The 15835-nt window shown below is 40.8% G+C and overlaps 1 protein-coding gene across 1 annotated transcript in view; it reads left to right on the top strand.

The window, feature by feature from the left end:
* Window positions 1–11305, top strand: part of KCTD18 (potassium channel tetramerization domain containing 18) — a 33523-nt gene extending 22218 nt beyond the window's left edge. The window contains exon 7 of the mRNA XM_044768489.2: window positions 9701–11305. Coding sequence (XP_044624424.1) covers window positions 9701–10184 — 484 coding nt within the window. The 3' untranslated portion in view covers window positions 10185–11305. The remainder of the gene's footprint in view (window positions 1–9700) is intronic.
* Window positions 11306–15835: the final 4530 nt, after the last annotated feature.

Here is a 15835-nt window from a genome sequence, read left to right as displayed (position 1 = left end):
GTCTCGTTCCTGTTCTCAGGGGGATGGTGCTCAGTTTTTGCCCATTGAGTATGATGTTGGCTGTGGGTTTGTCATATACGGCCTTTATTATGTTGATGTAATTTCCTTCTATGCCCATTTTGTTCAGAGTTTTTATCATAAATGGCTGTTGGATCTTGTCAAATGCTTTCTCTGCATCTAATGAGATGATCATGTGGTTTTTATTCCTCAGTTTGTTGATGTGGTGTATCACGTTGATTGATTTGCGGATGTTGAGCCATCCCTGTGTCCCTGGTATGAATCCCACTTGATCGTGAAGTATGATCCTTTTGATGAATTGCTGAATTTGGATTGCAAAAATTTTGTTGAGAATTTTTTTCTTTTTAAGATTTTATTTTTCCTTTTTCTCCCCAAAGCCCCCTGGTACATAGCTGTATATTCTTAGTTGTGGGTCCTTCTAGTTGTGGCATGTGGGATGCCGCCTCAGCATGACTTGCCGAGTGGTGCCATGTCTGCACCCAGGATCTGAACTGGCGAAACCCTGGGCCACCGAAGCAGAGCACGCGAACTTAACTGCTCAGCCGCTGGGCCGGGCCCTGTTGAGTATTTTTGCATCTATGTTCATCAGCGATATTGGCCTATAGTTCTCCTTTTTCGTTCTGTCCTTGTCAGGCTTTGGTATCAGTGTGATGTTGGCCTTGTACAATGTGTTAGGAAGTGTTCCATCCTCCTTAATTTTTTGGAATAGGTTGAAAAGTATAGGTATTAAATCCTCTTTGAAAGTTTGGTATAATTCCCCAGGAAAGCCGTCTGGTTCTGGGGTTTTATTCTTTGGGATGCTTTTGATTGCTGTTTCAATCTCTTTCCTTGTGATTGGCTTGTTCAGATTATCTGCTTCTTCTTGACTTAGTTTTGGGAGATTGTAAGAGTCTAAGAATTTGTCCATTTCCTCTAGGTTATCCATTTGTTGGCATATAGTTTTTCGTGGTATTCTCTTATAATCCATTGTATTTCTGTGGAGTCTGTTGTTATTTCTCCTCTCTCATTTCTGATTTTGTTTATTTGAGCTTTCTCTCTTTTTTTCTTTGTAAGTCTGGCTAGGGGTTTGTCAATTTTATTTATCGTCTCAAAGAACCATCTCTTTGTTTCATTAATCTTTTCTACTGCCTTTTTTGTTTCAGAAGCATTTATTTCTGCTCTGGTATTTATTATTTCTCACCTTCTGCTGACTTTGGGCTTTGTTTGTTCTTCTTTCTCTAATTCAGTTAGGTGTAGTTTGAGATTGCTTATTTGGGATTTTTCTTGTTTGTTAATGTATTGTGATGAATTTCCCTCTTAATACAGGTTTTGCTGCATCCCATATGAGTTGTTATGACATGTTATCATTTTCATTTGTCTCCAGATATTTTTTGATTTCTCCTTTAATTTCTTCAGTGATCCATTGTTGTTCAATAGCATATTTATTCTCCACATCTTTGTCCCTTTGTCAGCTTTTTTCTTTGAATTAATTTCTAGCTTCATAGCATTATGATCAGAGAAGATGCTTTTTATTATATCACTTTTTTTAAATTTATAGAGGCTTGCCTTGTTTCCCAACATATGGTCTATCTTTGAGAATGTTCCGTGCGCTCTTGAGAAGAATGTGTATTCTGCTGTTTTTGGATGGAGTGTTCTGTGTATGTCTATTAAAGTCCAACTGTTTTAGCTTTTCATTTAATCCACTGTTTCCTTGTTGATTTTCTGTTTGGATGATCTGTCCAATGATGTGAATGGGGTGTTGAGGTCCCCTACTATTATTGTGTTATTTTTGATACCTTCTTTTAGGTTTGTTAACAGTTGCTTTATGAACTTTGATTCTCCTGTGTTGGGTGCATAGATATTTATAAGCATTGTTTCTTCTTGATGTAGTGTCCCTTTGATCATTATATACTGCCCCATCTTGAAATCTACTTTGTTTGATATAAGCATTGCAATACCTGCTTTCTTTTGTTTGCCATTAGCTTGGAATATCGTCTTCCACCCCTTCACTCTTTATTTGTCATTGGAGCTCAGGTGTGTTTCCTGGAGGCAACAAATTGTTGGATCTTGTTCTTTAATCGATCTTGCCACTGTGTGTCTTTTTCTTGGAGAGTTCAGTCCGTTTATATTGAGGGTGATTATTGATGTATGATGGCTTAGTGCTGTCATTCTGTCACTCATTTTCCAATTTTCCCACATTTCCTTTGTTTCTCGTCCTGTGTGTTTTGGTCTTCCCATTGACTTCTGCAATTTCTTATGCTGTGTTTCTTAGTTTTTTTGTTATTTATTCTTTGTGTCTCTGTTCTGCTTTTTAGTTTAGTGGCTGCCCTGAAGTTTGTATTCAGAATCTCGTGCATAACATAGTCCATTTTCCGATGGCCTCTTGTTTCCTTAGTCTAAACTGATTCAGTCCCTTTCCTCCTCCCTTCCAACTTGTGTTGTGAGTTTGTGGTTAAAGTGACAAGATTGTCTTTGTTTTTGGAGTTTTCCTTCCTTTTATCCTAATATAGTTGAATATTTGCTATCCTATTCTGATTCTGTTTGTCTCCTTACTCTGTTTTGTGACCCCTTTCTCCCTTGTTTTCTTTTTTCAGGTGTGAGGGCCTTCTTGAGGATTTCTTCTAGGGGTCATCTCGTGGCTACGAAGTCCCTTAGCTTTTGTTTCTCTGGGAAAGATTTAATTTCTCCCTCATATCTGAAGGATATTTTTGCTGGATATAGTATTCTTGGCTGAAGATTTTTAAAGTTTTGAATATGTCATTCCAATCTGTCCTAGCTTGTAAGGTTTCTGCAGAGAAATCCACTGAAAGTCTGATAGGAGTTCCTTTGTAGGTTATTTTCTTCAGCCTTGCTGCCCTGAGTATTCTTTCTTTGTCATTCATTTTTGCCAGTTTTACTACTATATGCCTTGCAGTAGGTCTTTTTACATTGACATATCTAGGAGATCTGAAAACTTCCTCCACACACATTTCTCTCTCATTCCCTAGATTTGGGAAGTTCTCTGCTATTATTTCTTTGAGCACGCTTTCTGCTCCATCCTCCTTTTCTTCACCTTCTTGGACACCTATAGTTCTTATGCTACATTTCCTCATTGAGTCAGCTATCTCTCAGAGATTTTCTTCATTTGTTTTTAGTCTTATTTCTCTCTCTTCCTCTGTCTGGTGCCATTCAACCTGTCTATCTTCGATTATGCTGATTTGCTCCTCTATGGTGTCCACACGAGCATTCAGGGTATCTGTATTTTGTTTTATCTGATCCATTGTATTTTTCATCTCTAGTATTTCTCATCGATTCTTCTTTATAGTTTCAATCTCTTTTATGAAGGAACTCCAGAACTCGTTGAATTGTTTCTGTATATTTTCTTTTACCTCATTGAATTTTTTGACGATAGCTATTCTGAATTCATTGTCATTTAGTTTACTTATTTCCAAGTCCTCAGGACATAATCCTGTGTATTTATTGTTTTCCTTCTCATCTGGAGCTTCTATGAATTGTTTGATGCTAGAAGAACGATCTTTCCTCGGTGATATTATTCTGTTGTAGTTACAGCCTATCACCACTAGATGGGGGTCGAGATCTGTGTTTTCTGAGCCCTCCGCCTTCAGGTGGTGCAGCACAGTGGGTTGTGGGAGGGGCACTTTCTCTTACCCCAAACCAGGGTTTCCTGATCAGCTCTCGCTATCTGGTCTCCTGGGGTCTTGGCTTGATGAGGTCACCCCTCACGAAAGCTTTCACCCTGTTAGAGTGCTTCCCTTGAGGCTACAAGGGCGCTAGAGAGTCCTGGGTGAGCCTGTGGATGCACAACCCCTCCCACATTCCTTCCCTCCCAGAGCCTCCCGAGCAGCGACCACAGTCTTTAGGGGAGGGAGCTAAGTCCTCTCTTACCCTGTTCCAGCTTCTCCCATTGGGGCTCCAGCCTCTCCCCGCTCTGTTGTTTGGCTGCTGTGGGTCTCCGAGGATTCCTGTGGTATTAGGATATTTTCTGTTGGAATACGGTTGCTCCTTTTTGTTGTATGTGGAGGGGAGAGAGTCCTGGGCAAACTCACTCCGCCATGACGCTGACGTCACTCCTGTAGCAGTCTGTTTTGAGTTGATAACTCAAGTTTGATCCCATTCTAAACTTAACATTTTTACTCTACTCCCACATTTAAAAATTTTGATGTCATATTTTGCATCTTTTTATCTTGTGTATCCCTTTAATTATTATAATCACAGTTATTTTTACTGCCTTTTGCTTTTAACCTTCATACTAGTTTTATAAGCAATTAATCCACTGTCTTTACTGTATATTTACCTATCCAGTGAGATTTATTCTTTCATATGTTCTTGTTAGTAATTAGCACCCTTTCTTTTTGGCTTAAAGAAGCCCCTTTAACATTTCTTGTAAGGCTGGTTTAGTGGTGATGAATTCCTTTAGCTTTTGTTTGTCTGGAAAACTGTTGATCTCTCCTTCAATTCTGAGTGATAACTTTGCCAGGTATTTTTGGTGAGATATTTTTTCCTATCAGCAATTTGAATATATTATGCCACTTCCTTCTGGTCTGCAAAATTTCTGCTCAAAAATCTGCTGATAGTTTTATAAGGGTTCCCTTGTATGTATATAACAAGTTGTTATTCTCTTGCTGCTTTTAAGATTGTCTTCTTGTCTTTAACTTTTGACATGTTAATTATAATGTGTCTTACTATGGGTCTCTGGGTTCCTCTTATTTGAAAGTCTCTGGGCTTTCTGGATCTGAGTGTCTGTTTATTTTCTCCGGTTAGAGAAGTTTTCAGTGCTTATTTCTTCAAATAAGATTTCTGCCCCTTTCTCTCTCTCTTCTTCTGGGAGCTCTATAATGTAAATGTTAGTCCGTTTCATGTTGTCCCATAAGTCCCTTAAGCTATCTTCACTTTTATTCATTCTTTTTTTTCCCCCACCTCTGATTGGATGAGTTCCACTGCCCTGTCTTCGAGTTCACTGATCCTTTCTTCTGTGTCATCTAATCTGCTCTTAAACCCCTCTATAGTATTCTTCAGTTCAGTTGGTGTATTTTTCAGCTCTGTGACTTCTATTTGGTACTTTCTTATGTTTTCCGTCTCTTTGCTGAAGTTCTCACTGTGTTTATCCATTCTTCACCTGAGTTCAGTGAGCATCTTTATGACCATTACTTTTAACTATTTATCAGGTAAATTACTTATCTCCATTTCATTAAGGTTTTTTATGAGCTTTTATCTTATTCTTTCATTTGGAACATATTCTTTTATTTCTTAATTTTGCTTGACTCTCTGTGTTGGTTTCTATACAGTAGATGAAACAACAAGGAGTGGCCTTGTGTAAGAGATGTACCTTGTTATTCTATCCAGGCCTACCTCTTGGTGGTCTCTCAATCTTCTGTGCTGGTCCAAGCAGCCTATTATATTTTTAATAGCTCCCAGTCATTGAGGATGTGCCAAGACCAATCAGTATACCAAAGGAGGTACCTCAGCACCTAGTTTCAGGCTGACTGGAAGCTAGACCCTCAGGCAGCAGCTTTTAAAAGTATGCAAATATATACAGTCTTGTGGGCCTATGAGTGTAAGCCCTGCTGGCCATCAGAGCCAGGCAATATGGAGGTGTACCCTGGGCAACATTTGCAAAAATTGGGGCTCCAGCCAAGTGTATAAGCTCTTTTCTGGGAGATACTGGTGAGCTGGATCAAGGCAGAGGGAGAGCACCAAAATGGCATTCACAGCCTATGTTCCTTGAGAGCAGCTCTGTAGGCCAGTAGATGTGTGCCATACCTGAAGCCTGCCCCTCAGAGCGAAGCTCCAGAACAAGCAAAGAGTCCTCCTTCACAGAAGGACTGGGGAGTGTGCTGTTGTCTGTACAGTGCCCTGGGGTGGTAGCCTGTCAAGAACTGTCCCTCCAATTGTCATAGTCTTGTAGGACCCAGGAATGCAAGACCCCCAGCCACCATAGCCAGGTGATCAAGGGGTGTCCCTTGGGCAGCAGTTGCAAAGACCAGGGCACCATGTTTAAAAACTAGGGCACCAAATGTGTGTAAAGCTCCCCTCCAGGAGACACTGGTGCTCTGAAGTGTGGCAGAGTGTGAAGATCGCCCCTGCCAGTCTCCATCCCCAGAAAGTGTCCCATGAGGCTCCTAAATGTGTGTGTTAAATTTGATGTCTGCTCCTCAGTCTGCTGCTTTAATATAAGAGGTGATGCTCCTTGTAAACAAGTAAACAAGTTGTTTACTTGCTCTTTGTAAACAAATAAAAACATTCTTGTTTAAGTAAACAACTCCTTAAAGACTTGTTTAAGTCTAGCATGATTGGCTGCCTCTGAGCTGGGCCCCAGGGCAAGTGAGTCCAAGTGCATGAGCCCTTGAAGAGCCATTTCTCGGATTGCTACAGTCTTGTACATCTTGGGGCGTGAGCCCCATTGGTTTTCAAAGTTAGATGTTTTGGGGGCTCTTCTCTCAAGTGCATGTCTTAAAAAGTTGGGATGCCTGATGTGGGGCTCGAACCCTTCACTCCTCAGGGAGAAGCTCTGGGTTTTGAGTTCCCTCCTAGGTGTGAGTTGCCATGCTAGGGGTGGGGTTTATGGGGAGATCATGTCCCAGCCTCTCCCACCTGCTTCGATGTTGTTTTCTACTTGTTTGCCCAATGTGTAGTTGTCACTCAGCCAGCCTTTATGTTTTTTAAAGAGGAAGTTTTTCCATATGTTGCTGTAGGCTCAGTGTATCTGTGGTAGGAGGTGAGTTCAGGATCTTCCTACATTGCCATCTTGAACTGGAACCAATCTATCTTTTGGTTTTGATATCATATAAAAAATCATATGATCATCTCAATAGACACAGAAAAAGCACTTGACAAAATTCAACATCCATTTATGATAAAAACTCTCAACAAAGTGGGTCCAGAGGAGTTGTACCTCAACATAATAAAGGCCACATACGACAAGCCCAAAGCTAAAGTCATACTCAATGGTGAAAAGCTGATGGCTTTTCCTTTAAGAAGAGGAACAAGACAAGGATGCCCACTCTCATCACTTTTCTTCCACATGTTGGAAGTACTACCCAGAGCAGTTAGGCAAGAAAAAGAAATAAAAGGCATCAAAATTGGAAAGGAAGAACTAAAACTATCTTTATTTGCAGATGACATGATATTATGTATAGAAAACCCTAAAGACTCCATCAAAAAACTGTTAGAACTAATAAATGAATTCAATAAAGTTGCAGGATCAAAATCAACACACAAAAAATCTGTTGTGTTTCTATACACTAATAATGAGCTATCAGAAAGAGAAATTAAGAAAACAATCCTATTTACAATTGCACCAAAGAGAGTAAAATACCAGGGAGGTGAAGAACTTGTATACTGAAAGCTCCAAGACATTAATGAAAGAAACTGAAGAAGACACAAATAAATGGAAAGATATTCTGTGCTCATAGATTGGAAGAATTAATATTGTTAAAATGTTTATACGATCCAGAGCAATATATAGATTCAATGCAATCCCTATAAAAATTCCAATGGCATTTTTCACAGAAATAGAACAAACAATCCTAAAATGTGTATGGAACCACAAAAGATCCCAAATAGCCTAAGCAATCTTGAGAAAGAAGAACAAAGCTGGAGGCATCACACTCCCTGATTTCAAACTATTTACAAAGCCATAGTAATCAAACAGTATGGTATTGGCACAAAAACAGACACATAGATCAATGGAACAGAATAGAGAGCCCAAAAATAAACCCATGCATATACGGTCAACTAATTTATGACAAAGAAGCCAAGAATATACAATGGGGAAAGGACAGTCTCTTCTATGAATGGTGCTTGAAAAATTGGATATCCACAGGCAAAAGAATGAAACTAGACCACTATCTTACACATACACAAAAATGGAACTCAAAATGGATTAAAGGCTTGAACATAAGACCCGAAATTATAAAACTCCTAGAAGAAAACATAGGCAGTAAACGCCTTCACATGTATCTTGGCAATGATTTTTTGGATTTGACACCAAAAGCAAGAGCAACAAAAGTAAAAATCAAAAAATAGGACTACATCAAACTAAAAAGCTTCTGCACAGCAAAGGGAATAATCAACAAAATGAAAATGCAGCCTATTGAATGGAAGAAAATATTTGCAAATCATATATCTGATAAGGGGTTAATATCCAAAATATGTATAAAGTACTCATACAACTGAACAGTTAAAAAACAACCAGTCCTAATAAAAAATGGGCAGAAGATCTGAAGAGAAATTTTTCCAAAGAAGACATACAGATGGCCATTAGGTACATAAAAAGATGCTCATCATCATTAATCATCAGGAAAATGCAAATCAAAACCACGTGAGTTAGCACCTCACACCTGTGTGTGGCTGTTATCAAAAAGTAGCTGTTATCAGAAAGACAGGAAATAAGTGTTGGTGAGGATGTAGAGAAAAGGGAATCTTTGCGCACTGTTAGTGGGAATGCAAATTGGTGTAGCCACTGTGGAAAACAGTATGGACGTTCCTAAAAAAATTAAAAGTAGAACTGCTCTACAGTCCAGCAATTCCACTTCTGGGTATTTATTCAAAGAAAATGAAAACACTAACTCAAAAAGATATATGTACCCTCATGTTCATTGCAGCATTATTTACAATAGTCAAGATATGGAAACAACCTAAGTGTCCATTGATGGATGAATGGATAAAGAGATTGTGGTATAAACATAGAATGAAATATTATTTAGCCATAAAAAAGAGTGAAATTTTGCCATTTGTGACAACATGGATGGACCTTGAGGGCATTATGCTAAGTGAAATGTCAGACAAAGACAAATACCAGATGATCTCTGATCTCTCTTATATGTGGAATCTTAAAAAACACCACAACCAAGCTAATAGATACAGAGACCAGATCGGTGATTTCTAGAGGCAGGAGGTGTGGATGGGGTAGGAAAAAAGGGTGAACTATTTTTTTGTATTTTTTTAGTTTAAGTAATTGAATAAAAAAAATTAAAAAAATAAAATGCTGTTCCCCCTTAGGCTTTTTATAATGAATGGCAAACAGTTCAGGACTCTGAAGGTTTTTCCAAGACTTCTCAAATTGAAAAAGCATTTAACTGTGTTATGGGTTTGACCATTCTAGCAGTTCACAAAGTGTGTTCCACAGAATGCTAATTTTACTGGTGCCAAAGATTGTATTACAGAATGATTGGGAAATGTGGATGGAACAAAGTGAAACAGGTGTCTGCTATATGCCTTTTCAGAACTTTCAATTTGTTGATAGAGGTTTTAAAGCGTCAAGAGAACAAAATATGCACTAGCGTTTCTCCAGTTTCTTTGACTGTGAAACCCTTTTTCCCTCAGTAAATCTCTTGAAACTGCTGTTCCCAGAAAAACAGCTTGGGTCTTCCCGCTTATCCTCTGGATCACATCAGGATTCTTGGGAGCAGTCATATGCCGTATAATTCCAGTGTAACACTCCACATTTTAACTTGTCATTGGTATTAACATTATGTGTGATTTTGAAAGAGTTTGTATTCAGACTGAAACAATCTTTTATAAACTTGGTAATTTACTTACTGACCTTGGTGGGAGATGATAGGGAGATAGTAGGTTGATACCTTTTAACCTCTTGACTCAAATTCTTGACAAAAACCTTTTAATTCCCCTGACAGTAAACTTTGGAGACGTTTTCATTAGTTACTGAGCCTCTAAATGCTGACGGTGACTTCTGTATTTACAGGCGACTGGTAGAGTTCAATGAAGAGGAAGAAGGTGTGAACTGTAAGACTGGTCCTAAGCCAGTCAGATTTGTGGGCCCTTCCACCAGCACCCAAATTAAAGTCAAGAACTCGGCTTCCGTCCGGGTGTCTCCGGCCCGAGCGCCCCAGGCCTGGTCCCGGGCGCCGGTGAGCCGGGCTCCGGGCGGGAAGGCAGCGCCGCGCCCTGCGCCCTCCGCAGCCCCGGCCCCGGCGGGCACTGGGGGGCCCGGGCATTCCCAGGCTTCCTGCGGGTCCGCGAGTGCTGAGAATGGAGCCACGCATCCACCTCCAGCCAAGGTTCTGCTCGCGGACAAGAAGGGCACCCCGCACCGAGTGATCAAGCTGAAGCGGACCCCGCTGAGCACCGCCGGCACAGCAGCCCGGCCCGCGGGGCCCCCGCCACCCCCCGGAGCCCCCAGCGCCTTGGGCGTGCGGACTGAAAACGGGCAGGACAAGACTGGCTGACGGTGACGGCGGACTCAGGACGCCCGGTTCGCCTCCCGAGCTCCCGCCCGAGTGTTCTCCGTGCCGGAGAGCTGTGGCCTCCGGTCCTCGTTAGGGTCGTCCCGGGAAAGGGAACCGGCGGGCAGGAGTGGAGCAGGGAGACTTGAAGTGGCTGGGCCTATGTTTACTGCTCATTCTCCCAACTTTTAAATGATTATTTGTCTAGGGGACATTTTGAATTTCAGGTTTGTTTTCTTTTAATGGTTCGTTGGTATTAAGACAACAGAACAGCACAGCGGTCACCACTGGAGAAGTCCACTTTGTTGCTGAAATAATTACAGACTTTAGGCCCTTCGGTAACGTCACTCGCTGCAGCCCAGGGCCGGGAGTGGGGTTTGGGCCCTGGTACCCGGTCTGGTGAGGGGAGGGTGAGGTGGGCGCTCTCCCGCGGCCGGACTGATGGCAGAGAAGGAAGCTCAGGGCGAACTCCCCACACGCGCCTCCCAGGCTCCAAGGCCCGGAGGAAGAGGCTGGGAGCACCCGCACGGTGATGGAGAGCGCACTTTGACTCTCACTCCATTGGACTGTTTTCTCTCCTGGATTGGCTTTTCTCGCTTTTCCCTTAGCAGATTTATTTATACATCACAAGAAGATTTCTTGGGTTAAGAACTATATAACATGTCTTTGGGAAGAATTATTGAACTATTTTAATTTGAATAGCGAAGTTTTGAAAGTATTCTGAAAAAGAGAAGTTAAAAGTTTAACTTTTTAACTAAAGTTAATATTTGCTTTTTAGAACTGACCATTGAAGAGTCATTCTGATTATACAATATGATTTTTTATGCGTAAATTTCCACATAACTTGAATTTAATATTTTTAAACAAAACATTTTGATTACTCCTCTATTTTTCCACAACTATTCAGTTGTATGTGTTTACTGTTACGTGTTATGTTTTATAATTGGATCACATATTTTCTACCTTCAGAAAGCAGTATGCCTTCAGTGTGTTAAAAGTAAGTTCATAAAGCAGGGTACTTTTTATTCAATGCCTATCATTGTACTTGCATTGCTTTGAAAGAGTAAAGCAAATATACTCAAAACATTACTTTTTACAAAATAAAGTAAAACTTTTCCATAAAACGTGCCATTTTCCATGATTGTACTTATTTTTAAACCTTGGAGCTCTCTAGTATTTCAAAGGCTTGTTCGTTTATATAGGTTATCTGTTTCTGCTTACAAAATTGCTTTCTTGTCTAGGTAATGTAGGAAATAATTAAACCAGTTTTAGATAGCTATCCAAATACCAGCAACCTTTTAAAATAGGTGGTTTATTTGGCTAGGAAAAGTGAATATTTAACTGAAGATTCATGAGTGACATTCCCCTGTGGAATATATAAAATATTCAGTCACCTTGAAAAATACTATTATAAAGAATTCAGGCTTTCTGAAAATCAAAGACCATAGTGAATTTTGAGAATTTCCAATGAGGACATTATTAGTATTACTTGATTTAGGACATTTTGAATTGCTGATTCACGTAAGAAAATTTCCTACTAATAAGCATATAATATGTTTTATTCCTGATAAACATTATCTGGAAAGGAAATGTGTTGAAGATTAATCATGGGTGATTCAGTCAACAGCCTGCATTTCTTTGCATCAGTGGTTTAAGAGAAGTCTGTGTAGCACATTTAGCCTTTGTTTATAAGAAGAGAGTTTTTGGAATAATTATTGAGCTGTGGTGCAGCTGAGGTGGAAAGAGAAACGTTCCCTTATGAGTATCAGGAGTCAAAGTCAAACGCAGGATTTTTGAGGAACTTGAACACTAGTTTATTTGGGTTCGGCTCCCTGGGGATTAGGTTAATTTCACATGAAGACACATTTTTCCTAATACCCGGCTCTACAAACATAAAAGAGTTGGTAATTTATCATACTCCATTGCTCTTCCTGGAATATAAAAAATTATTTAAAAAAAGGAAAGCATGTTTTATAAATAGTGATTCAGTATCATTACTTTGGAAAAGGAAGTTTATGCAGTTGATGGGTCAGAGGGCACAATAGAAATTCCTAATGGTGAGTAGGATATTAAGTATTGCTCATACAAAAAAACATAGTTGACCGTGCCCTTCCAGGTAACCTGTGTCTTGAAAACTGGTTTGCCCTGATTCAGACAGGTTAGTTGTATCGTGGAGAGCCTAAGGCTGGCAATGGGGACCTACTGAAAGAGTTGTTTAACATATTTTTAAGTAAGTTTTTGTTTCAATATTGCCTTACGTTATGGTTTATATTTTCGTGTATTTTGTTTCATTGTGTTCATTTTGCTTTTTAGTTTCAGAACAACATAATGAAGGTATTCATTCCCAGTTCTTTGAAGATCAGGAAAATGAGGCCCAGCCAAGTTAAGGCTGTACAATAATGGCCCCACCCCGGCCCCAGCACACACACACACACACACACACACACACACACACAGCCCCATAATCTGATTTCTGCAGAATGACGGGGCATCACTGACGAGGGAAAACTAGAGGGAGGAAGTAGGCGTAAAAGTGTGAATTTGTTGAATATGTAAATTTTAGGGCAGGAAGCTATTAAAGTACTGGATTATATGTCTGTCTCCTACTAGAGAGGGACTGTCGCCTCTGTATCTGCAATGCCTGGTACATAGCAGGCCTTCAGTAAATTTCTGAAGTTAGGGCAGCCCTTCGCACCCCGGTTATTTTGGAAAATGTATCTGGTGGCGATCTTCACGGGGTGTGGAAACTGATTTCTGACCTTGCAGAGTTTATATTGTCAGAACAAAGGAGGTGCTAGTGGCAGTGCCTTAGTACAGTGATTATTGCTAATGACCACAATTACCATTGGTAATGACCATAAGTTATATAACTTGTCAAGTTGTTTTAAGTAATTCGGAGGCCTGGGTCACGAGGTCCCAGAGAGGTCTGGCCGATGCTGCCTGACTTGTGAGAAGTGAAAGCCGCAGTCTGGCCTCACCCCTCCTGCCTTAGCGCTCCTGCCAGAATTGCTGATGCGATTTCTTTTCCATTCACAGACTGAATCCTATTGATTCTTTAGCAAGTTCTAACATTGAAAAAATTGTTGACTCACGTTCCAGTCTATGGTTAAAGACAGTATAATTATTATCCGGCTATACCTTGATTTTTAAAGAAGGAATTAACATATAAGCATATTTGGCTATTCCTGAGAAATTGTTTCTAGAAAATTTTGATTTAAATAGCATTTGGAATGTGCACAAAGACTTGTGGTAGTAAATTGTGTGTCAAGGGAAGAATGCTAACGTGTATATGAACATGAGGCTGCCTTATAAAGGAGCGCCTCATACCTGCCGTCCCTGTGAACAGCTTTAATTGACGTGTGGTAGGAGGTTGGTCAGATACTAAGTAGGAAGTGTGAACTCATAAAATAAGGGAAAGAGCTGCTCCTATAGCAAATGAAAAGTATTTTCAAATGATTTCCATACATGTATTCGAAAGTTAACTAGGAACTTTTTAATTGTGGAAAATACTGTGATTTCCCATATTTTCTCCCTTGAAAACTGTCAACAAGTTGCTGATTCCTCCGTCAGAGGAAGAAGAGCGGATGAGTGATTCTTTGTTGAGGGCTGTAGTTAGTATGCAGGATTTCAAGCATGTAGTACAGCCAAAAAAGGAAACATCATGAATAGCTAACAGAAAAAAAAATTGGTTTCCAGCTGCTTTCAGAATTTCATATTCATGGAATTTGGTTGGTGGTGCAGCCTCAAAGGGGCCATTTTCACTTAGAGTGCTGGCAGCCCCATGAGAAACACATGGTTGGCATTGTTACAGAAAAGCTAAGTTTTCTTTGTTCACATGTGTTGCTCAGACAGCCCATAGACATTTCCTATTTGCTAGCTGGATGGTTCCTGATGTGGGCTGTGGCTGAGATAAACAGAATGTCACAGGAACTGCCAGTCAGGATTCTACCCCACTTGTTAACAACTTTTCATTCTATAATGTTGCCTCTCATACTTTTCATTTCCTTCTTTTAGACCCTAAAGCCCTGATTGCCTTAATAAAATTTTGCTCAGCTACAGAATGAATTTGGGGGCCTGAAGCTTAGAAGAGAAACTTGTTTTAAACTGAGAGCATGTTACAGAAAGAAAAAGGTAGTATATTTGCTAAAGTTGGAAAAAGGCAAATGTTGGTTCCTTCTGCTAGGATTTCTTAAAATTTTGGACATTCTGTTTCAATAGCAGCTCTTTCAAGAATTCATTCTCTAATATTTTGGTTTGGAACGTGTGGGAACTCAGCTTCTCTGTGGATGACATGCACAGCCCAAGGACATCAGAAATTGTAGATTTAGACTCTGGTTTTGGGTCAGACAGTCCGGATTTGGTAGCCTAGCCTGAGCGAATCAAGGTCCCAGTGTGGCTGGAGGAACAAGGCAACGTAATGTGTCCTTGCTCATCTGCTCTGTCTCTGTTCCTTTTCTCCAAATCCCTGTACCCTCCAGTACAGGGTTTTTCAACAGTGACACTTTTGACATTTTGGACTAGGTGATTCTTTACTGTGGGCGACTGCACTGTGAACTGATGGATGTTGAGCAGCATTCCAGGCCAGCACCCACTGCCCCAGTGGTGACAATCAAAATGTCTCCAGACTTTTCCAAGTGTCTCCTGGGGGTGGAGGGTGGGCACAAAATCAATTACCCCCGGTTGAGAACCATTGCTGTAGTTGGATGACTTAACCTGAGCAAAATAATTGCCTCTCCTAATTGGGGGCTGAGGATGAGTAGGCTGTCAATCACAGGCAGGAGTGGAGCTGTGGGAATCGAGGGGGAGGATGATACCCAAGGAAAGCTATCTCAGGCTTGCCAATTAAAAAATCTATCCTATTAGCTCCTACTTACACTTGTGGTTGTGGTATAATATTGGAAACATTTTTGTTGGCTATTCTGACCAAGCAACTACCTAATAAAAACTAAGATGTATTCTTCTAAGCCCTTTATACATTAACTTATTTAATACACCAACCCTATGATGTAGGTGTATTATTATTATTCTAGTTTTATAGATGGGGAAACTGAGGCACAGAGGGGTTTCGTTAGCTGCCTAGCAGCTAGAACAAAGCAGTGGCAGGATTCCCATGCACATCATCTTCCTTAAGTCCGGGCCTTAAAGTACTGTTAGGTCTTGTCTTACAGGAGCTTGCCACTCCATTTCCAGAGAGGAGCTAGACAGGACTCAGAGTCTTCTGTAGGCTGCATAGCTCTTCTTTATTTATCGAATACTCTTGCAGTGCTAAAGGTATGCCAGTAATCAAGTATTTGCCTCTTGGTTCCAAATCTACTCTTCACTACTCTGCTTGTGATCCTGGAGCTGGACCCTGTGCGCATTTCTCTTTAGCCAGCTGGCGTTGTCACTGGAGGGACACTGCAGGAGGAAGGGGCTTTTTCCTGGTTCAGTGTGTGTCCCTGTGTTCTTGCTCCTGCAGTGCTTGGTTGGCGTGTGGGACCCCCAGAGGCCCTCAACCCCAGGGAGTTTCAGCGGCAGCTTCGAGTCCTGTGGGTCCCCCTGCTGGCTCCCCAGGTAATTCAACATCACCCCTGTAGGCAGCTTCCTAGTGAGTTTTGCTGGTGCCCCAGCGGGATTCCTAGTGAGTTGAGTGGCACCCCTGCAGGTGGACCCCT

Source organism: Equus asinus, chromosome 4 (assembly GCF_041296235.1).
Source record: "Equus asinus isolate D_3611 breed Donkey chromosome 4, EquAss-T2T_v2, whole genome shotgun sequence".
Classification (NCBI taxonomy): domain Eukaryota; kingdom Metazoa; phylum Chordata; class Mammalia; order Perissodactyla; family Equidae; genus Equus; species Equus asinus.
Note: the sequence above shows the minus strand (reverse complement) of the source record. Positions and strands in the feature narration are given on the sequence as shown.